We start from the raw sequence: 23860 nt of genomic DNA on the forward strand, positions 1-23860 counted from the left end.
ACGTAGTATAGCAAATTCTACAGGTCTTCTACACTAGTTTTGCTACATATTAGGGAAAATGGATATTCTATTGAGGACACTAAGGTGCTTATTTTGCAAACAGAGGACAACTGGTTTGCAAGAGATGTGAAAGAAGCCAAACGGGAACAACCATCAATGAACAGTGGTGGGAGCCTTTGGCACCATCTGTCATACACAAATATTGCAGTTTTACTACCCCTACCCTGACGTTTTAACAACAATTCACACCTGCAGTAACATAAATCAAAGGATTAATACCTATTAGGCTTTCAGGACACCAATAATGGGATAATGTCACTAGAATTGGGTCCTATCCTTCTACAATAACATCTGCCTTTCCATGGTACTTAGACAAAGGTGTCGGTGCTACCGGTGTCAGTATATATGCTGGGATATTTTCCCAACACCAAAAAAACTGACCTGGCTTTGAAAAGCTACAAAATGTCTTCAACATTAAGAACAAGTTCAGGTGAATCCTATTAACTACTACTAGACATATGACTAGATATACTAGATATACCTGTATGGTACACCATGCTTTGTGATTGTTAAGAACAGCAAAATATATTTTTTTTTTTTGACCCACAAAATCGAATATATTGTTTTATTTTTAGAACAATAAAACTGTTACCTTTGTTGGAAAGTAACGGCTGGTTTTGAATTGTTTCAGAGTTGAGGACAATGTGACAGTTGAAAAGAATAAGATAATGGACCAGAACAGAACATCAGGTACATAGGGACCCTCATGTCCACAGGCTGTACCCATAAACTCTCCTTTAAAATGATGGCATGCCTGGTAAAAAAAAATACAACATAAGAAATACTGAAACTGGTCTTTTCATATATTAGTATATTGTTTCACTTAAAAATGTGATCTGAAAAAATAATTATATTTTTATACAGAATACCTGCAGTTACGTTATAAGGAAGAATTACATAGACATGCAGTCATGTGAGATATTGGCCAAACTGCAGTCACGTTTTTTTAAATTTTGTTTCAGATAGAGACTGGAAGGGTTAAAGTGATTTCCTTTTGGGAGTATCTCACCAAAAATTACATTTTTTTTGCAGGGTGGCGACCAAAATCTGACTTGTATCTTAGTGCAGACTTCTGGGAAAATTAGTGAGAGCCAATCACACAAGCAGGAAATTACATTTCTTGGGGGGGTTCCCTACACCATCTGTGTACAGAATGCCCCCAGTTTGCTATATCCCATTGCATTTTACAGAAAATGACAGCACTACAGGTTGAAAAATAAAGGTAATTCCAATCAACATTCAATCACAATACAAAATGACTTGGTAGCAATTCTATATGCTATTTTATCGTATTTATTTTTTGCCATTTTTTTTTTTTAACCGTGAAAGTGGAGTTGCCCTTTAAGAGAAGTGGTCTGGACTGCTCTTGCTGCAGTTTTACTGCTGGATACAATATGAGGCTTATTTCTAAAATAGAATCTCAATCAGACTGGAACTATAAAACACAGCTAAAATTTAGAGAGAGAGTAAACAGATGACTCAGAATTTCAGATTTACTCCTACAACTGAAATGATATGCTGATTACACCCTAGCAATAAAAGCGAAGCAGAGCTTATGATAAGCCTTGCAACTGAAAGAAAAGCTGATAGATTTCAGTATGTATCCTGAACAGCTGGATGCAAATGTTTTAGAGGAAATACAAGCTTTTAGATACATTTTGGAATATCTTGGCAAAGCCATCTGTCACGCATCAGCAGAAATCCTTCTTGTTTTGTGATGGCTCCTGCAGAAACCTATTTTGGTGACTTGGTTTTTATTTTTTTGACACAGCAAGTCACTCCCAAGGCTTGTTGGCAATACTGCATTGTTTTGTTTTAAAGTCCAACTGAAGTCACAGAAATAGATATACAATCAGGCAGACATTGTACTACCAACTTCCTGTTAGGGCAACGCTGGACCCAGTGCTCTAAGTAAAAGACCTGGTCTGACAACACCCACCTCCTGCCCCTGCTGGATATGCGGGGCTAGCAGGAAACTTGCAGGCAGTTATGGGGATTATTGAAAGAAGTACAGGAAGATGTCCAAATGTCTATATGCAGATTGTACTATTAGATTTTAAAGTTTAAGACCAGCTACAGAACCAGTCATTAGTCATATAGGCAAAACTACTCCACCTGGTTGTTAAATGATTTGAAATCATACAAGAATGTAGTTAAAGAGGACCAGAACAATGAAAGCGGTACCCGAAAAAAGGCAAGCAGATAGAAGAAGACTAGCCATTATTGTTGCCTGTGGTCTCCTATCAGCTGATCCTTTCCCCATTACCATTGCCAAGCATTGTTCTGCACTGTGTACCTGTGTAGAGGCAGCCATCTTAGTAGAGGCAGGGCTTTACTTCCTCTCCAGCCAGAAGAACAGGATGCTGCAGAGTAGTGACATCCCTAAAGTTTATGTTAATGTAACTTCTCCCCATAATATCTTCAACAAGCAAACAAGTCTGACATCCCACTTTAACTTGTTTGTAAAAACAACAATTTGCACTTAACATCAACTTTTACTATGGACTACACATGCACCCATAATGTCTATATTTCTCCATAGAGTACCTTCAAATTCTGCACATTAACCCAGTGACCACTCAGATTTCCATTTTCAAATTATATTACAAAAACAAAATTGGGTTCTATTCACACAAAAATAATCTAACAAGATCAAGTATAATGGGATTGATTTACTAAAATTTGAGAGTGCAAAATCCGGTGCAGTTGTGCATAGAAACCAATCAGCTTGTTCAATTAATCTTTGACAAATAAACCTGGCAGCTGGTTGGTTTCTATGCACAGCTTTACCGTACTTTGCACTCTCCAGTTTTAGCAAATCAACCCCAATTTTTTAATATCAAGAAATTTCGAAAAAGTGCCCACTTACAGAGACAGTCAGGTTACGCCATGGTATCTCTGATGCTGTAATATTATGTTTCTCCCAATATGTTAGGGTGCCATTGCTAGGGTTACTGGGCTCGATACAGCTGCACCTAAGTGACACAAGAGCAAGACAAGATCTTTGGGAGATAGTATCAATTAAGCATCAGGAGTAAAACATCAACTTCCTCATACTATTAGTATAACATATAATTAAATATGTGTGCTGAATACAGTTTCTTTTTTTATATTTCATAACACGGAAATGTGTGGACTAGTTCATTCTTTTTGATGTTTATGGTCATCTTATCTTTAATCTGGAAATCCTAAACAGTACAGTAGTGGTTTATTGTTGGGTGATCACAATTGACAATTAACTCTGGGGATCTTCAAAGTTAGATTTCTCCTCAGCGGATAAAAGAAGAACTATAGGTAAAGCTTTTCTTTTTTTTCCATTTTGAATAGAGTAAGGGAGGGATTATAACCACTGTCAGATTTTTTTTCGCCATCTATGTCCCATTGTGGAGATTTCCCTTTCACTTCCTGTCCCATAGCCAAAACAGGAAGTAAGAGAAAAATCTCTGCAAATTAAAGGAATTCCTTTGTGCCCCACAGGTCACCTGAACTAGTGTCCCTATTGGAAGATTTCCCCTCTATTACTTTTCCGGGGACAGCCCAAAATGTGGGATTTTCATTTAATTTCACTTTCAATGCTAATGTTAAATAGGACAAATAGAGATGGTGAATCTCCTTAATGGGGGCACAGACAACAATACAACCTGACAGGTGTTCTAATCCCTCTCCACTCTGTACACAACTGGAAAAAAAGTTTTGCTTTTAGCTATACTTTAAGTATCTACCCATCTTACTAGGCCACAGCAAAGATGTAACTCACATATAAAATGTCTAATTATCATTGAGAATATATGAAGCAGTAATACAAGTCTGAAACAAACAGACATGCAAAACTGAGGTACCAGGTTTTGACACTCCTTGACAATTTAAACTGAGCATGGTAGAAACCTGCCTCAAAGATGATCTATCACTTCACTTTGGCAATTCATTACAAAGCGACAGGTTCTTTTGAAAAAAAAAAAAATAAATCCTACCCCCTGATTATTACCTTTGCCACACTCCCATACAACTTTGTTTCTATCCCAAGGTATATCTAGTGTCTACCCTTAATGTTGAGATTTTTTTATTAGCTTCAGTAGTCAATTTTTGATGTGCATGGGAAAAAGTAACAAAGTCTCTTTAAAGCCCTACCCCCATGCTCTCTCGCCACAGGATTAGAACTACAATAGCATGAAGGAGAAGATGGGGAAAGTTGGTCTCTTCTGTCACAAGTGGTTCTCCCTGCCGGTACACTGAGCTGCACACATACATGGGCAGGAGTGATGGCACCAATCAAGTGGCCCGAAGGAAGACCAAGAGAAGATGGAATTGACTGTGACCAGTGGGAGCGTTGGAGGGGAATGTCTGACAGGTAAGTCTACCATAATGTGTTAATATGCAAGAAAACATGATGGCTAACAACTCCTGGGTTATTAATTCCACTTTAATCTAAGTATAATTCCACTTTCAGAGCCTCACTGTACCATGAAAAGGAATTCAACTTAAAGCAAAATTAAAGACAAAACTTTTATTTTATAAGGGAGGGCTATACACCCTATAATTTTATTTTCGTGCCACCCCAATGGGGCTATATCTCCTCACTTCCTGTCCCATAGATAAAACAGAAAAAGAAGAGAAATCCCCCCACATTGAGAAAATCCCTGGCTGTCACCAGAATTAGTATACCCATTGGAAGATTTCCTCTGCTCTAGTGATAATCCAAAAATCTAGATTTTATTTTTATTTTCACTCTCGGTGATAACGGTAAACGGGACAAATAGATAGGGTGAAACCACCAATTTCCAAATTCTATCCTGCCCCCATGTATACTTTAAGTAACCCACATACTGCATAAACAGAAACAGTGAAATTACAACAACAAATATACACTATCATTTTAGACTACTGATGCCCAGTTTAATAATTGCATGTGTTTTCTTGGCAATAGGAAATCAATGGCCACAAATTGTCTCTTGTTTTTTAGTGTTTTTTAGAATCAGTTAAACCACACAAAATGTATTTCTCCGTATTAACAAGAAACTATTACAATTGTTTTGTACCTACAGTAAATTCTTTTCAGGCAATAATAAGATATTACGAGGTTTCTTTCTAACTAGGTTTTTTATCCATCTATCTATCTATCTATCTATCTATCTATCTATCTATCTATCTATCTATCTATCTATCTATCTATCTATCTATCTATCTGTCTATCTGTCTATCTGTCTATCTGTCTGTCTGTCTGTCTGTCTGTCTGTCTATCTATCTATCTATCTATCTATCTATCTATCTATCTATCTATCTATCTATCTATCTATCTATCTATCTATCTATCTATCTATCTATCTATCTATCTATCTATCTATCTATCTATCTATCTATCTATCTATCTATCTATCTATCTCTGTTTACACAGACATCTCCTAATCTCAAATAAATATACCAGAAAGAGAGCCAGGGAAGTGTGTTAAAATGCATTCCATTTTGACCCCTTCAAGATGTTTGTAGGCCCCCTTTGCTGGCTGTTGAGGTACCTTACTGCACACCTATTAACATGAGGTGCATTAAAGTGTATATAAATCTTAACAAATAACTTCTCTGTCTCGGGACCACAGAATAATTAGCCTATGTTGTGGAGATAGGAAAGTAGGTGAGTATGATTAGTATGGGCAGTTCTGACAACACCCAGTCCACAAAAATGCTGTGTGTTGTCTGCCCACAACTAGACTAACATTTCCTTTCTTTAAAGGTATACAACATTGGGAAATGTGCACATATAGTAGACTATGTTTTTGATTTTTTGCCCCAATACACGTTGAGGCAGTTCATTCACTTTGAATGAGCTTCCAAAGCATGTCAATAGCATAAAAAAATGTATATGATTCTTTTTTTTTTAATGCAGTACACAATAATGAACAGCAGGAGCATTGTGGTGCACTGTGGTGTGAATGCTTTGCCTGCTACTGTATTTGTGTACTACTTTTAATGCGTGGCACTGAAACGAGAAGCAACTGTGTGTTGGTAATGTGAGCAACAAAAATTACATACTACATAAGACTAAAAGGGACTTGAATCTTCATTTTTGATATACTGGTGTACTACTGGAAATAAATAGAACTTGACCAATTCTACAATTATGGAAATGTTGGAATTTTACCAACTTTTTTACTGATTGATTAGATTTAAAAATGAAAAAATCTGCAAGATTTTCACAACTCCAGCTTTTAGGACTCAAGTAATCAGTAATCTAAGAAAATATGGAAACTAGTGGGAGTTCACTCTACAGGTTTCTAATTATCTCCCTTGCTGGAATTCATAACTAATAGGAAAAGGAGACTGTACTTACGAATACTGTGTTAGAAGTTCCAAATTATTATTCATGTTGATTGGATGTTTCTCACCTAGTTGAAACAGCTTCTCTAAGGCCTCGTAAATGAAAATGATGCAGATGAGTGCCGCAAATGCTTCCTCTGTAAACCGTGTAATGTAACACACCAGGGAACTTGCGTCAGTGGCAACCAGGACAATGCAATTGAAGGCCGTCCACAGGCCTATGCTTGCCCTTAATGAGAGATACGACAGTCCATACTCCCTGTATAAAGAAAAGCATTTACATGACCTTTTTATCGCTAACTCATTTAATCTTCTCGCCATTACCGAAAACCTGGCTTCATGAATCCGACACTGTGTCTTCTGCTGCCCTATCCCAAGGTGGTCTTCCCTGGACTCAATCCCCCAGACCCAGTGGACACAAGGGAGGGGGTGTTGGGATCCTTCTAGCCCCACATAGCACCTTTCAGGTACTTCACCCACCTCCCTCTCTGTCACTCTCCTCATTTGAGGCACACTGCATTCGTCTTTTCTCCCCTGTTTCTCTAAGGATAGCTGTGATTTACCGCCCCACGACCTTTCTTGAGGACTTCTCTGCCTGGCTACCCTACTTTCTCTTTTCTGAAATACTCACAATCATTTTCGGCGACTTCAGCATCCCTATTAATACTAACACTCCTGCCACTTCCAAACTTCTCAGTCTATCCTCCTCCTTTGACCTGAAGCAATGGATACATGCTTCTACTCACTCTGAAGGCAATATCCTTGACCTTGTTTTCTCCCACCTATGTACTCCATGCAACCTTTCAAACTATCCTTTCCCTCTCTCTGATCACTACCTTATTAGGTTTACTCTCTTCCTCTCCTCCACCTCCTCTCCCTCCAGCTACCTTACAGTTACCCGCAGAAACCTACACCATCTCAACCCTTCTCTTCTCCACTCTGCTACTGACCATCTCTATGACAAAATCGCACCCCTATCCTGCACCAACCTAGCCACTTCTGTCTACAACGCTTCACTTTCAGCCTCCCTGGACACACTGCCCCCCCTCCCTACAAATCAAATCAGGCCCCAACCCCTTCAACCTTGGCAAACAGATAACACTAGAAGTCTGAAAAAGCATTGCTGTGCTCTTGAGCACCTATGGCGTAAGACTAGGTCTCAGAAAGATTTCAACCAATATAAATCTGCCCTCCAAAAATACAATTCCAGTCTCCACACTGCCAAGCAGGCCCATTTTATCACTCTCATTAACAAATTGTCACCCCGTCCCCGGCAACTCTTCGCTACCTTTAATTCTCTACTCCGTCCTCCACTGCCTCCACCCACTGACTCACTCACTGCCCAGGAGATTGCCAACCACTTCAAACAGAAGATTGATACAATTCGTGATGAGATCACTGCTGTTCAGATACCTTCCATGCCTTACGCTTCATGCCCACAGGTGCAATCACTACTTCCATCATTCAACCCCACCACCATAGACAAGGTCGCTAAACTACTTGCTAACGCCCACTTAACCACCTGCCCTCTGGATCCTGTTCCCTTGCAAATGCTACGTTCACCCTCTGGCCCTATTCTACACTCTCTAACCCACATATTCAATCTCTCCCTCTCTTCTGGCATCTTCCCCAAACCTTTAAAACATGCACTAGTCAGCCCCGTACTTAAAAAGCCCTCACTGGACTCATCCAATCTTAACAACCTTTGCCCTATTTCCTTGCTCCCCTTTTTATCCAACCTCCTTGAATGTCTGGTCTACAACCGACTATGCAACCACCTTGCCGAGAATAGCCTCCTTGATCCCCTTCAGTCTGGATTTCGGCCTCAACTCTCCACTGAAACTGCTCTCGTAAAACTGACAAACAATCTACTAATGGCCAAAACCAATGGACACTATTATAAACTCCTACTCCTGGACCTTTCTGCTGCCTTTGATATGGTTGACCACCCCCTCCTCCTCAAAAAACTCCACGACTTTGGTCTCTGTGACTGTACTCTTCACTGGTTCTCTTCCTACTTATCCAATCGCAACTTTAGCATTACTTACAATTCTACTTCCTCCTCTCCTCTTCCTTTCCCCGTTGGGGTCCCCCAAGGTTCTGTTCTTGGACGTCTCCTATTTTCAATCTACACCTCCTCTCTGGGTCAGCTGATAGCCTCCCACGGCTTCCAATACCATCTCTATGCTGACGATACCCAAATCTATTTATCCACCCCTCAGCTCTCTCCCTCTGTCTCCTCACGTATCACTAATTTACTATCAGATATATCAGTCTGGATGTCATACCACTTCCTCAAACTCAATCTATCCAAATTTGAACTTATAATTTTTCCTCCACCACATGCCCCTTCCCCCGATCTCTCTGTCAATATCGATGGCACAACTATTAGCCCATCCCCGTATGCCAAGGTCCTAGGTGTTGTCCTGGACTCTGAACTCTCCTTCAAGCCCCACATCCAATCACTGTCCAAATCTTGCCGCCTCAACCTTCCGCAACATCTCCAAAATACGCCCCTTTCTAACCAATGACACAACAAAGCTCCTAGTTCACTCCCTGGTCATCTCGCGCCTCGACTACTGCAATTCCCTTCTCATTGGCTTACCTCTACACAGGCTATCCCCCCTTCAATCCATCATGAACGCTGCTGCCAGACTCATCCACCTTACCAATCACTCAGTGTCCGCTACTCCTCTCTGTCAAGCCCTCCACTGGCTTCCGCTCACCCAACAAATTAAATTCAAAATACTAACCACATCTTACAAAGCCATCCACAGCTTAGCCCCCAGCTACATCACTAGCCTAGTCTCAAAATACCAACCTCTTCTACAATCACTCTCTTCGTTCCTCTCAAAACCTCCTGCTCTCTAGCTCCCTTGTCACCTCCTCCAATGCTCGTCTCCAGGACTTTTCCAGAGCCTCTCCAATCCTATGGAACTCCTTACCCCAATCTGTCTGATTATCTCCTACTCTATTAGCTTTTAGACAATCCCTGAAGACCCTCCTCTATAGAGAAGCCTATCCTACCCACACCTAACAACTATGCATCCATTTTCTCCATCAGCCCATCCCCCACGGTTATTGCCTTTTGTTTCATTTGACCCTCCCTTCTAGATTGTAAGCTCTAATGAGCAGGGCCCTCTAATTCCTCCTGTATTGAATTGTATTGTAACTGTATTGTGTTCCCTCACATTGTAAAGTGCTGCGCAAACTGTTGGCACTATATAAATCCTGTATAATAATAATAATAATAATAACAGGCTTACAGTCAGGCTTTTCTTTGATTTATTTAGCTAATAAGGTGAAACACATATAGACAAGTCCTAGAGAAGTTTTTTTAAGGCTCTATTCACATCTAAGCATTCCTCTAAAAACACTTCTCATGCTATCGGTGCCACACAGTACTAATGCCACCCCTAGCCAGCGGATGAGTGACAAACGAGCCAAAACAAGTGAAAAAAAACATGCAAAGCCTAATGCCCAATGCCCAAAAAGGTGCCAGAGCTTTTTGGAATATTTGTCATGTGTAGGGCAGCTCATTGAAAACACTAGGCTGCCCTATGCGTATAGTGCAAAAACATGCAAAAAAACCATGACAAAAACGGTGCTTTCACGCAATTCTGGGATGTGAATGGGGTTTAAATTATTTACAGTGAAAATACACACCCAGGGCATTGCCTGCTTTCCCAGCACTTTATTTTTCATCCTGGAATTATGTAGTAATTCTGGCCAATTCTGATATGTAATATCCAGTACAGAACAACCTCCCCATAGAACTGAATGAAGAGTGAGCAACACATGCAAAGACCGGGCACAGAAGACAAGCAGCTCTGTGGCCTCATGGGTGATAGCTCACTGTATTGGGGACAGGTGAGTATAAGACTAGCAGGGAAAGCTTTAATATAAGTGATATGGTGTAGTTACAATATACATTAACCATTTCATGATGTTACTAGAAGGGAAATTATAGGTGTTTAAGTAAAAATGTTGTTAAACCAATATTATGTATATATACCCTTAATAAAGAAAAATTTGAACAGAGCTAAGTTTGTGAGGGAACATGATGTATTCAATAAAATGTATCCTACCCTACTATTCAATGTACTCTATACTTACTTGCAAAATTTAAACAATATCTTCTCAAACACCAGCACTGGTCCCGTACTCCCCAGAATAGTAAGAGGTTGTCCCCCGAACAGGGAAAAGGCTATCCCTGTCATTGAGGCTCCAAATAGAGATTCTATTGCACTCTAGACAAAGTAAAAGTATGTGTTCAATGTTCAACATAGCACATACAACACGTGATATATTATTGTATATCATAACAACATTATCATTAGGTACAACACCTACTATACGGCCTTCGGTTGCCTCTCCAAGAAGACCTCCGAATGTGATGACAGGTGACATGCATGCACAGTAAAGGAACAGGAATGAAGCTAAACATTGCAAACTAAATGCATCCCTGAAGTCACTCCAGAAAAAAGGAGCTTTCCTCTTGACATCCAGGACCAGACCCCCAAAAACCCTAGAGGGAACACAATAGTATAATGTTAGAGTGGATTTTAGAAATAGAAAAAAAACATCTGAAAAGGAAGTTCTTCAAAACAGATTTAAAATGAAGCTGTGCCCTACCCACGCAAAGCAGCACATTCATTTTAATCCTGCCCCCATTCCTGTCTACCCTTGCAGCTTTATTTGCCTGTGGAAGTGGGTTGTCATATCCAGGAAGTGGGTTGACATATCTCACGTCAGTGTTTGGTAAATGGTTATTCACACATCAAGTACTGTAGAATGGTGTCATGGAGAGGGTGTGGGTTCACCTAATTGAGAAGTATGACCAAAGCTTTTTTGGCTATACTTCTCCTATGGGTCACAGGAGTGCATATGGCTGGGATCTGCCCAGAAGCCCGGTCCAGCAGTTGCGTCACCCTCTCAGCGAGTTGCTGAGAGCCCGAACCAGCTGCTCCCACCCTCTCAACAGCCCAGTGCTCCAGTGAGAGCTGAAGGGGCAAAGCAGAGCGCAAGTGATTGACAGCCACTGGCTCTTTGCAAGTTGAGGACCGAGACCTTAGCAATCAATGATGTTTAATCTCTCAGTTCTTGGTCTTATAGGCAACGGGGAACAGCTGCAACTGGAATCAGTTCTGAAGCCATCTAGGTGAATATGATTTTCATTTTATTTTGTAATTCCTTATCCCACCTGGATCTTGCACTCTCTCCCAGCCTCGTATTATAGCGTTGGGTGTTCTAACAGCCAACCACCAGAACAGGAGTCAGTTATACCAGGAATTGTTGGTAAGTTCTCTTAATTTTTTACACATTGTTTACATTTACAACATAACTATGAGCAAACAAGCACAATAAAATGAATATTGAAAATTATATTTCCCAAACTACCTGGAGCAGTGGTCAAAGGTAACTCTTGTATCGACTGTTACTGGGCTCATAGTTACAGGTGGGGGGGTTCAACTCTGACCCCGACAAAGAAATGCTCATCTCTCTCCCCCAAGTGTTATACTAACAGAAGCATCACAATGGTGTTTATTAAGTAAAATATGCTTGCATGCTTACACATTCATTTTATTCTATGAGGCATTTTTGTGTATGGTAGTTGTTTTAGTTAGGAGTTATTCTAGATCCCGGTTCAGATACTAAACTGGGAAAAAGAGACATATATCAATTCCCTACAGAGTAGTTGTTGAAAACTGCAGAATATCAACTAACCTTCCAGTTCTTTGTAGTTCAGGGCCACTATGTCCCCCATGTTCTTCCGGTTCTCCTAGTGCTGCTGTTCCATTAGGCACCCCTGGCGTTTTACGTTTTTCCTGAAATACAAAGACAGGAAGTGAAAGCATTGTTCGTAAATAATATTTGCAATACTAGCAAACATTTGCAAGAGTAAAAGCACGCAGCACAAAGCAAACAATTAAACGCCCAGGATAAGGTCATCCAGAGCCCAGGATGAAGATACTAAGCATTCCCATCCCCCACCAATGTGCACCCCCCCCCCCCCGACTATCTTCTACACTTAGGATCTCACTCCCAGCTGCCACCATGCTTGTTTCAGTGTCACTGCACAGTTCCAGGTCCACCAATTAGGTTATACATGGATCCGGAAGTGCAAGATGTCTATGTGGGATCTTCCAGCTGTTTGTCCTCTGCCTCTGTCAGTCTCCTTTCACTGACTGCGAAGTAGAATAGCAAGAGGTAAATTTAAATATTCCCCCTCGTCCCGGCCCTGCCAGCAAAATCATGATGGAAAAATAAGTTTAGTGATAGAAACTACCTGAAATCCACATAGCTTCTCTTTCCCGGCATCATTTGTGTGCATTGGAAATGCCATATATGCATTATGTGTTAGCAAAATGTCTTTTGTAGATATAATTTGGCAGTTTAAACATTACAGTTTTGATTTAGCAACTACAAAATCATGCAGCACCAAAACATTTTGTGGTCACAAAAATATTTTTAAAAGCACAAAATATGAATTTGAATAATTTTATAAACACAGAAAGGACTAAAACTAAATTACATTTTGTGATCAAATAATTCCCTTAAAAAAAAAAAAAAAAAAACAAGTACAAAAACATGATGGATAAATACCTTTGTGCAGCGTAACAGGAAGAAATCATGTTCCATTACAGGAGTTTTGTATAAAAACCCAAAGGCAGATGTAAAGATGCAAATAAGTAAAGTGATTCACTTACCTGTGATGGAACATTTTTAGGTGGTTCAATTCGAATTGATGGATCCCACTCGCCAGGTGGAAGCACTGTCACTTGATCAAGAAATTCATCAATCCCAGAGACAAGATCATTACGATCCTTGGCTTTATACGCAACATCATGAAATACCTATCAGGACAATAATACAAAGTCTTTACAAAAAAGCCCATTTTTATTTATGGATTGTCTCCATATTTGATAGTCATTTCTTTAGCATGTTTGTGCTATTCTTTTTTAACAATAATACAAAGTCTGCTTTAACTGCTTTTAATTCCAACCTCCACTTCCAGAGCTGTCACCACCCAAGATGGATGGCTAATATACTAAAGAGCCAATTCTGTAGACTCAGACACAACTGTACACAAGAGGAAAACTACATTCTTAAAGGGAACCTTTTGAAGCAAAAATGCTCAGTTTCAGGGTCTTGGCAATCTTCTTATAACCTAGGCCATCTTAATGTAGAGCAACTTTTCTTTTTTATAAATCCTCAGAGAATTCTTTGCCATAAGGTACCATATTGCACTTCCAGTGACCAGTATGAGAGAGTGAGAGCGATAACACCGAATTTAACACAACTGCTCCCCATTCACACCTGAGACCTTGTAACACTAACAAGTCACATGACACCGGGGAGGGAAAATGGCTAACTGGGCCCAATTTGGATATTTTCACTTAGGGGTGTACTCACTTTTGTTGCCAGCGGTTTAGACATTAATAGCTGTGTGTTGAGTTATTTTGAGGGGACAGCAAATTTACACTGTTATACAAGCTGTGCACTCACTACTTTACATTGTCGCAAAGTGTCATTGCTTCACTGTTGGCACTTGAAAAGATATAATAAAATATTTACAAAAATATGAGGGGTGTACTCACTTTTGTGAGATATTGTATATATATATATATATATATATATATATATATATATATATATACATATATAGATATAGATATGAGATACTGTACATATAATACTCTTATTACTTTTTATGATCAACTCTTTTCTTACCATATTTACTAATTCCTTTATACTTATTTTTCATAGGACCGTTATGGTCAATATTGTCAAATCTTGAATTTGATCCTCCTCAGTAAGTAACCACTATGAGCGATAAACAGTCTACATTTATAGAGGTATATACATCATTGTTTTTTCCAATAGAACAGGTCCCACCAGCAGATGGCACCCTAACAACTGCTATATCTTAATATAAATCTTCATCAGCCATGTTGCTACACAAAAGCTCAAAAGAACAAGTGGGTCTATCAGGAGGCACAAATGGGATGAGGAGGCATGCAGGGGTAGGAAACCTGGGTTTATCTATTTTTTAAAAGTATAATAGTTGTAGCATGGAACTACATCCTTTTTAAAACCCCTTTTTTTTAAATGTTGGGATGCTTTGTAAAATCTATAGAAAACAGAATGGAATGATTTGCAAATCTCATAAACTCATATTTTATTCATAATAGTAAATAGAAAAAATGTCAAATGTTAAAACGAGAAAAAAAAATGTCCCATTTTAAGAAGAAAATAAAGTAGTTTTTAAATTGATGGCAGCAACAGGTCTTAAAAAAGTTGGGACAGGGCAACAAAAAGCTGCCAAAGTAAGTGGTACTAACAAGGAAGGGCTGGAAGAACATTTTACATCTGATTAAGTTAATAGGCAACAGGTCAGATCTTAGAGAGGTCAGAGTATCTCAGAAGTAAAGATGGGCAGAGGTCCACCAACCTGTGAAAAGCAGCGTCTAAAAATTGTTGAACAATAATGAATAATAGGAATAATGTTCCTCAATGTAAAATTGCAAAGACTTTAAATATATCATCATTTACAGTACATAATATCATCAAAAATTTCTTAGAATCTGGAGAAATCTCTGTGCACAAGGAACAAAGCCAAAACGCAATATTGAATGCCTGTGATCTCCGGCTCCTCAGACTGCATTGCATTAAAATCAGGTATGATTCTGTGGTGGACATCACTGCATGGGCTCAGGAATACTTCCAAAAATCACTGTCTGTGAATACAGTTCACCATGCCATCAAAAAATGCAAGGTAAAGCTCTATCATGCAAAGAAGAAACCATATCTGAACATCTGAAACGCTCCTGTCTTCTATGGGCCAAAGCTGATTTAATATGGTCTGTAACAAATTGGAATACTGTTCTGTCTAAATTTGACATTCTTTTTGACAACCATGGGTAATGCATCCTTCTGACTAACTTGGAGATGGACCTTCCAGTTTATCAGCGTTCAGTTCAAAGCCTGCACCTCTGATAGTATGTGGGTGCATTAGTATGTGGGTGCATTAGTGTGTATACAATGGGCGGCATGCACATCTGGAAAGGCACCATCAATGCTAAAAGATATATCCAGGTTTTAGAGCAGCATATGCTCAGGCAAGAATGGGACAACATTTCTGTCCAAAACACGGCCCTGTTTCAACTTTTTTGGAATTGGGCTTGTACTTTGCCAGCTTTTTAATGCCATGTGCCATTTTTTGTGTTGCTACCATCCATTTCAAAATTACCCTATTTTTTTCTTCTTAAAATGGTACATTTTCTCAGTTTAAAATATTTGATATGATTTCTATTTTCTATTGTGAATAAAATATGAGTTTATGAGATTTGCAAATCATTGTATTCTGTTTTTATGTAGATTATACAACTTTTTTTAGAATTGGAGTTTATTATGTCACTGCAATTGATGCCAGTACTGATGATAATGCCTGTGATGGCTCATACGGGGTGAGTAAGGGTGGGAACTGTAAGGTTTGGAAAGAAATAAGGTAAAATGCACTTTCAAGCACAGGAGGTAAATTACTGTAAATTTTAATGCAGACAGATTAGCCATATGGAAATAGGCTGGAGGAAATGAAGATACATATGTCAAAAATTATAAGCATCAAGTAGGGCCAAAGCTATGTCCATTGTGGTTAATGCCTGTTCCTAACTAGTATTTGTATATACATTTAAAAGCTTGTTAGGGTGACTTGTATATTTTTTTAAATTTTCCCTTTAATGTCTAAGTCAACCCAAGCCTGTCATGTCTGTTAAAGAAAGAGGATGATAACTGAATTCTGCATTGTCCTCTTGTTTCATTTATAGTCTGGCCCCAAACAAATTTTTCTTTTTAAAGCTCTTTGCTCTGACCCTGCTACAACATTGGGAAGCCAAACAAAGACGTCTTATTCCTTGAGCTGCAGTGGTAGGGGTTTCACCCCTTGTTTTACAGCAGAAGGGTTTTATATGGTACTGTAATATACTTATAAATAAAAATAAAATAATACCATAGAAATGAAACAGCAAGAGTAGTGGACATGGCTGTAAGGCCTCTTTCATACGGCCGCTGCGGGACTTTTTTTTTTCCACGGAGCAGATGACACTTGTGTCATCCGCTCCGTATGTCCGCATATCATCCCATCCGTTTGCGGATGATATACGGACATAATGTATGTCTATGGGCATTGCGGATGTCAGCGGATGACACCGCTGACATCCGATTTTGCTTCCTTTCCATTTTTTGAAAAGAGGAAAAATAGGGTTCTGTTCCGTTCCAAAAAACGGAACAGAACTGAAAGGAAGAAAATCGGATGTCAGCGGATGGTATTCCACTGACATCCGCAATGCCATTGACTTACATTATGTCCGTAAATCATCCGCAAAAAAATAGGATGATTTGCGGACATACGGAGAGCCCGTGTGAAAGGGCCCTAATAAATTTCTGAGCCCAGCTGCAAATGCCTAGCAAAGGTGTCCAATAAACTGATTCTTGATAATAAATTGCCATTGAAAGACAGATTTAAATGAATTGCCCTTAATCTATGCCTCTGCCAGATCATCTTAAAGTATTTAGACTCTTTTTTTAGTATATAGACTGCTGATCCTATATTTCAGGAATCATGTTAAGATCGCATTTAAAACTGAATTCTACATGATCTATCTTGTACTAATGTCGGCATGCCTACTTAGACACGCCCAGTATCCTTTATTTGCCATCTCCCATAAAAGACAGCGGGGCTGTGTCTCAGCATCATGTCTCAGTTATCATGAAAGCCTGTCCTTGTTTCAGATGCTGACAGCAAACTCTTGAAGTTTTTATGACACTTTCCATGCTTTTTTAATGCCTTTATTTCCAGTGTACCTATTTAACCCAGCTAGCCTAAAGGATGGTTTATAAAAAGCAGCAATAACATACACTATATTACCAAAAGTATTGGGACGCCTGCCTTTAAAAGCTCATGATTTTTAATGGCATCCCAGTCTTAGTACACAGGGTTCAATATTGAGTGGGCCCACCCTTTGCAGCTATAACAGCTTTAACTCTTCTGGGAAGGATGTCCACAAGGTTTAGGAGTGTGTCTATGGAAATGTTTGACCTTTGTTCCAGAAGTACATTTGTGAGGTCAGGCACTGATGTTGGAGAGAAGGTCTGGCTCGCAGTCTGCCCTTTAATTCATCTCAAAGGTTTTCTATCGGGTTGAGGTCAGGACTCTTTGCAGGCCAGTCTAGTTCCTCTGCCTAAAACTTGCTCATCCATGTCTTTATGGACCCTGCTTTAGGGGTTGGGCTTGGCCCCTTAGTTCCAGTGAAGGGAACTCTTAAGACATCAGCATACCAAGACATTTTGGAAAATGTCATGCTCCCAACTTTGTGAGAACAGTTTGGGGTTGGCCCCTCCTGTTCCAACATGACTGTTCATCAGTGTACAAAGCAAGGTCCATAAAGACAAGGATGAGCGAGTTTGGGTTGGAGGAACTTGTCTGGCCTGATAGAACACCTTTGGGATAAGTTAGAGCGCAGACTGCGAGCCAGGCCTTCTCTCTAACATAAGTGCCTGGCCTCACAAATGAGCTTCTGGAAAAATGGTCAAATATTCCTATAGACACACCTCTAAACCTTGTGGTCTTCCCAGAAGAGTTGAAGTTGCTATAGCTGCGAAGGGTGGGCCAACTCAATATTGAATTCTACGGAGTATAACCGGGATGCCATTAAAGTTTATGTGTGTGTAAAGGAAGGCGTCCCAATACTTTTGGTAATATAGTGTATATGACATGTTATGCTTCATTTTGTTAACAGTAGCCAAACTAATGCACGGAAAGCAGTGTTGCAACAGGGATAGCATGTGCATTCGGAGCTTCCATGCAGGGGACACCTGCCTACACATAGGGGTTGTTTTACTAAAACTGGAGAGTACAAAATCTGGTGCAGCTCTACATAGAGGTTTTTAGTTTTTTTTATCAAAGCTTAATTGAATAAGCTGAAGTTAGGAGCCTGACTGGCTACCATGCACAACTGCACCAGATTTTGCACTCTCCAGTTTCAGTAAATCAACCGCCAATTTGTACTTGCCATAAATTACAAAAAAAAACGTTAACAATAAACATTGCTTCAAAAACATTTGGGGAAAAATTACCTCATCTGTCATCAAAGTTGCAATTGACCGTCCGATTTCATGATACTGCTGTCCCTTTCCAAGTGGCCCCAGTAGTATAAACAGAAATCTGCATAGCAAGATGAACAAAAATATAATTTTCAGCTACTAAAAGACAGAACCAGCTTATATAACACCATATTATGGTAGCAGTAATGATGAACAGTAGTAGAGCTGGGCAAATCTATCTGTTAGGTTTAAGGTTTACAATAATAAGGCTGATTCACTGCTAGCAGATAACCATGAAACATGTCCATTCTACTGTACCAGGTGTACCAGGGAAATAATTAATAACAATAATAACAATAAATCGTACTTCATCTTATCTGCAAAAAATAAAACTTAAAAAATCCAGCTGTGATTTCTGTATCTAAATTAGGATGTGAAAAATTGCATATACATACACAATATGGCCAAGAGTTTGTATACACCTGACCATCATGCCTACCTACATAGCCAAAAGTATTTGGCCATTCTTCTAAATGTAAGAGTTTAGGTGTTTACAGTGAAGGGTATTATTAATGTTACAGGTTACAAAAACATTTTAGAAAATTGTAAGCATCCAATCTTGAGGCCACAGTCTGGAGAAGGTCATCTTCTGATCCAGCATGACTGCACCTCTGTGCACAGTCAGTTCCATAAAGACATGGTTTGACCAGATTGGTTTGGAGGAACTTGAATGGATTGCATAGAGTCCAGGGATGAACTGGAACTCTGATTGCAAACAAGAGTCAAGGGTGCAGTGGTCCACTGTGGCCAGAAGAGTTTGATCCTGAAGAGCTGGCTTGTGGTCTTTGGAAAAGCTCAGGGTGTTCCAAAGAAAATAAAATAAAACAGGGAGGCGGATGAGCCTTTATAGGATAGCAAATTGCTTAAAAAAATGGTAAAATGCTTTAGAAAAGTGAAATAATTCCACAATAGGAAAAAAAATAAAATAAAAAATAACTTACATCTGTTGAGGCTGTGGCCACCCTTAGGGGTGGGAGCACGCAACCTTCCAAAATGGAGAAAACCTGTCTCTATAAAGGATAAGGGTGGTCACTCACTAAACCTCGGGGTTCTGGCATGGGGCCTCTGTGAAGTTCTCAGGTGGTCACATAAAATCAGTAAGTACAATAGGAGTCTGCAAAAATAACCTGTTGGTGGTACAAATCCCCACAGGAACCCAAAGTTACATCTCGAAAAATGGGTTGGAGTCATCTGCTTTTGTGAACATCAATTTTTTTTTATTTCACCAAATAAAATGTATCATGTGGCTTTCAATTGCCTCCTCCTTGGTTCAAGAGTGATAACTTTGAAGTTATTGTAATACTAAACAGAGAAGTGTTAATTGCCATAATTCATTCACATAAATCGTATACACCATGGCACTGTATGTTAATTGTTTGTTTTTTTGTTTTTTCTAAATCCTCTAAGTACCTTATTCATATGGCGCTGTTGTGTGGTCACATGATCTTTCCCTGTTCTTTGGAATCTGCTGATGTATGCTGTCTATAGTGTGAGTCTGTGTCTGGCCAGACCTGATTGGTGCTGTGCCAGTCACATGACTAAAAAAAAAGTTTCAGAAGAGCAATTCAAATTAGATTATAAATATCAAATAACTGTTTTACAGCTCCCAATAAATCGTTATTGAACATCAAATGTGTATTTTATTGTGCATTACTATGGCATTGGCAGAGTAAAAGATGATTGCCACTAGCTTTCACTTTGTTCAGACTGCATCTGCATCCAAGGCTCTTTTTTTTTTTTTACTTTATAGGTGTTAGAAATTACATTGGACATATTTAATACAGATTTATATTAAAACTAAACTTTTTAATTAATTTCTCAGTGAATGTAATCAATCAGCATACTATATCCTGGCCCCATAGTGTTTAGCAATAGGAGGACATGGAGGGAGGGAGTGTCATTTGCCACTGTGTATACGCCCACATGTGTGACTATATAGTCATGTAAGCTTCACAGATTAGAAAAAGGAGGAAACGAGTTTAGAAGGGAATTAAAATTAAGCATGCTTAGTAGAGGGCATCTAAACTGATAAGAGGCATGGAGGAGCTCAGCTATGAGGAAAGATTAGAGGAACTGAATTTATTCTCTCTTGAGAAGAAAATTGAGCATGCTTAATAGAGGGCAACCAAACTGATAAGAGGCATGGATGAGCTCAGCTATGAGGAAGGATTAGAGGAACTGAATTTATTCTCTCTTGAGAAGAAGAGATTAAGGGGGGATATGATCAACATGTACAAATACATAAGGGGTCCATATAGTGAACTTGGTGTTGAGTTATTCACTTTAAGGTCATCACAGAGGGCACTCTTTACCTCTGGGGGGGGAAAGAGATTTTGTCCCCAAATATTGAAATGTTTCTTCCCAGTAAGAGCTTTGAAAATGCGCAACAGACTCCCTCAAGAGCTTTTTCTGGCCAGATCAGTAGATTTCTTTAAAAAAAGGCCTGTATTCTTGCCTCGGTGTACATAAAATAACCGGGTATTAACATTTATAAGTAAAGTTTATCCAGGGAATTTCCGATTGCCTCTCGGGGGATCAGAAAGGAATTTTATCCCCTGTTGTAGCAAATTGGAGCATGCTTTGCTGGGGTTTTTCACCTTCCCCTGGATCAACTGTGGGTATAGGATTGTGTATATGGGATTGTATGGTTGAGTTTTCATTTTTTTTTTATTGGTTGAGCTTGATGGACCTGTGTCTTTTTTCAACCTGACTAACTATGTAACTACTGCAAAAGAGGACACCAGCTGGTTTACACAATCTTAGGCTGCAGTGGAAGGGACAGCTGAACACAGGATCAACCAGGTATATTTCACTCTACACAAAACAAAAGCTTTAGTGGCTTTGTGAGTAAGCACGATCTGTTATATAGCATGTAATGAGAGGTTTTTTTATAGTCTGGGTTCAATGACACTTTAAATATATGAAGAGGGGATGTCATTAGCTCTGATTCGATCTCTGGGATGTCTTCAGCTCTGGGAGTCCAAGAGATTGACTTTGGCCATCTTGATAGGCTGGTCCAGGATAACAAAAGTCCAGCACATGCAAACAGGAGGTAAAGTGGACATTTATTATATTGCAGCTTACCAATTCTTAGATGTGATGACTGTATTAATTTTGTTTTAAGCTTTTGTTTTTTTGTTTTTTTTTTCATCTGGTATTCTGGCCAAGTAGGTCTGTTTTCCAGCAGAACAAGAGCTTTAATTTATTCATGTCAAAACTTTTATCCCAAAAGGAACAAAACTGTTGCTGTAACTTCTTAAAAAGTGTGAGCTCGAGTACAGCTTCAGTTTGTTAGTGAATTTAAACCTGCTAGGACATTTAACAACCCCCCCCCCCCCCCCAAGACTGACAATGCTGCTGTCCAAAGGTATTTATGTTTCTCCTTCATCAGGATTGTAGGCACTCTGGTACAGGAGGTGTGCTACTTGCCTGATCACCATGTCAAACCAGATGGGAAAAAGCCTAAAGAAGAAAAAGAACACAGCTTCCCTTCTAAAAATGTGTAAGCTGCAATATACTACATTATTGGTTTTGGGTTTATTACCACTTTATTTTATCCCAGCATGTAAAGCATGCTGAGAATGTACACTGAGCTGCACGTGTACAGCTCAGCATACATTCTAAAGAAGTGCGTTAGTGAGAAAGTAGAAAGCTTTTGTTGCGGAAGAGATATAGCATGATTTTCCTCCATTTAAATGTGTTCCTGATAGCAATTTTATTTTTAGGTAAAGTTCTACATTACTTAAAAATGATATTGGCTCCATCTGCAGCAAATAATAACTAGCCATTTTCTACATCAAAGACTGATCTTCAAACTCACATGCAGCAAAAAAATGCATACCTTGATGGAATGGGGACTTCTGTAAGGCCACTGATCAAAACTGCAGGAGAAAGTCTAACAAAAGCCACCACAGCTCGATCTAAAAACTCCAGTTCACCAACTAAGATGTTGGAAGCTTCTGCCCCAGGGGGTATTTTTTTCATAAAATGTAAATCAAACTAGAAATGAAAAAAAAAGTGTTTTTGATTATACATGAATTGTTTCTGATTATACATGTTTCATAATAGATCAATGACATTTACCTTATCGTACGTGGTATACAGTATGTGAAAGCTTTCTCTAAGTTCTGCCTATCCTCCACTCACTCCCCAGTCACCTTTTCTTACCTCCAGATGCCCCCCAGCACCTACATGCATTTGATTTCATATTTAACTTTCTTTAGAAAAAAGTTACACTGTAAAGTCTTTACACTGGTCATTTGACATGCGGGGTCTTCTTCTTCGCCTCTTCTTTGGTGCTAGCTGGTCCTCAAACATGTAGAGAGCATTGTTGATGTGATGACATCTGCACAGTTCTCCACATCATTGGACAGGCAAAATGTAACCCAAAAGAAGAGCCCAATCCTGGATCCAGAGTAGGTAAATCTGCAGGTTGCAGTTCCAGACAGGAGGCAAGTAATGCAGCCAGAGCTGAGCCACTAATTAAAAAACACTGTTTTCTGACAGATATTACTATCTTATCTTGAACTCTGTTCAACTTTTTGAGTGGTACGTCATTTCATTATTTCTTTCCTACACCTCCCCTTTAACTATTATATATTAAATAATTCCCTAATAGACTAGGAATGTTATATGCATAAGCTATATGTGAGATCTAAAAAATGTTGTGACATTAATATTAGTGTACCAACCAATAATCAATTCCACAGTAGCGCAACCACTGCAACTATGCAGTGGACAGTAATATATGTGCAAGTGGTATAATCAAACGTGAAAATAATACAAAATATTAAAAAATTTGATTAAAATAGAAATAAGTCAATACAACCTTCATAAGTTGAGACCTGCTGATTGTGGATTGAAGGCTCTATTTAATCACACTGGTGGTGGATATAAGGTTTATTATTTCTGGCTCTACTCACTTAGAGAGTTGACTGTTAATTACAAACTTTACTGAATTTAATCACTTTGAAGATCTATTTTTTGATTTTTACACCGTCATTTTGATAGTTGTATGGACTTTGTATGATTTTGAAATTTTTGAATATTGTGTAATATTTTCACGTTTGATTATTATCACTTGCAGATTTATGATTGTCAACTGCATAGTCACAGTGATTGCACTATTGTGAAATTTATTATTGGTTGGTACAATAATATTAATGTCACACAATTTTTGAGATTTATTATTTAAGTAGCAGCACTGAAATATATAACACTATAGGTGATTTTTGGAATCCTAAGCGCAATGAAGCACACAAAATTATATGTGACATCTATCCAAGGCTTGGAATTTTTCTTGGGGAGATTTTCTTTACAGTTTCAA

At 39.0% G+C, this 23860-nt stretch overlaps 1 protein-coding gene across 4 annotated transcripts in view; it reads right to left on the reverse strand.

Annotated features, from left to right (window-relative positions):
- Positions 1-23860, reverse strand: part of SLC4A10 (solute carrier family 4 member 10) — a 409068-nt gene that overhangs the window by 59055 nt on the left and 326153 nt on the right. For all 4 annotated transcript variants that reach the window (XM_082261024.1, XM_082261023.1, XM_082261026.1 and 1 more), the window contains exons 8-16: positions 22376-22533; positions 18508-18595; positions 13080-13226; positions 12097-12197; positions 10723-10897; positions 10486-10619; positions 6383-6628; positions 2930-3035; positions 653-814 (exon numbers count right to left, since the gene is read on the reverse strand). In XM_082261024.1, coding sequence (XP_082117150.1) covers positions 653-814; positions 2930-3035; positions 6383-6628; positions 10486-10619; positions 10723-10897; positions 12097-12197; positions 13080-13226; positions 18508-18595; positions 22376-22533 — 1317 coding nt within the window. The remainder of the gene's footprint in view (positions 1-652; positions 815-2929; positions 3036-6382; positions 6629-10485; positions 10620-10722; positions 10898-12096; positions 12198-13079; positions 13227-18507; positions 18596-22375; positions 22534-23860) is intronic.

The sequence above is a fragment of the Pelophylax lessonae genome (assembly GCF_965119305.1).
Source record: "Pelophylax lessonae genome assembly, chromosome: 6".
Taxonomy (NCBI): Eukaryota; Metazoa; Chordata; class Amphibia; order Anura; family Ranidae; genus Pelophylax; species Pelophylax lessonae.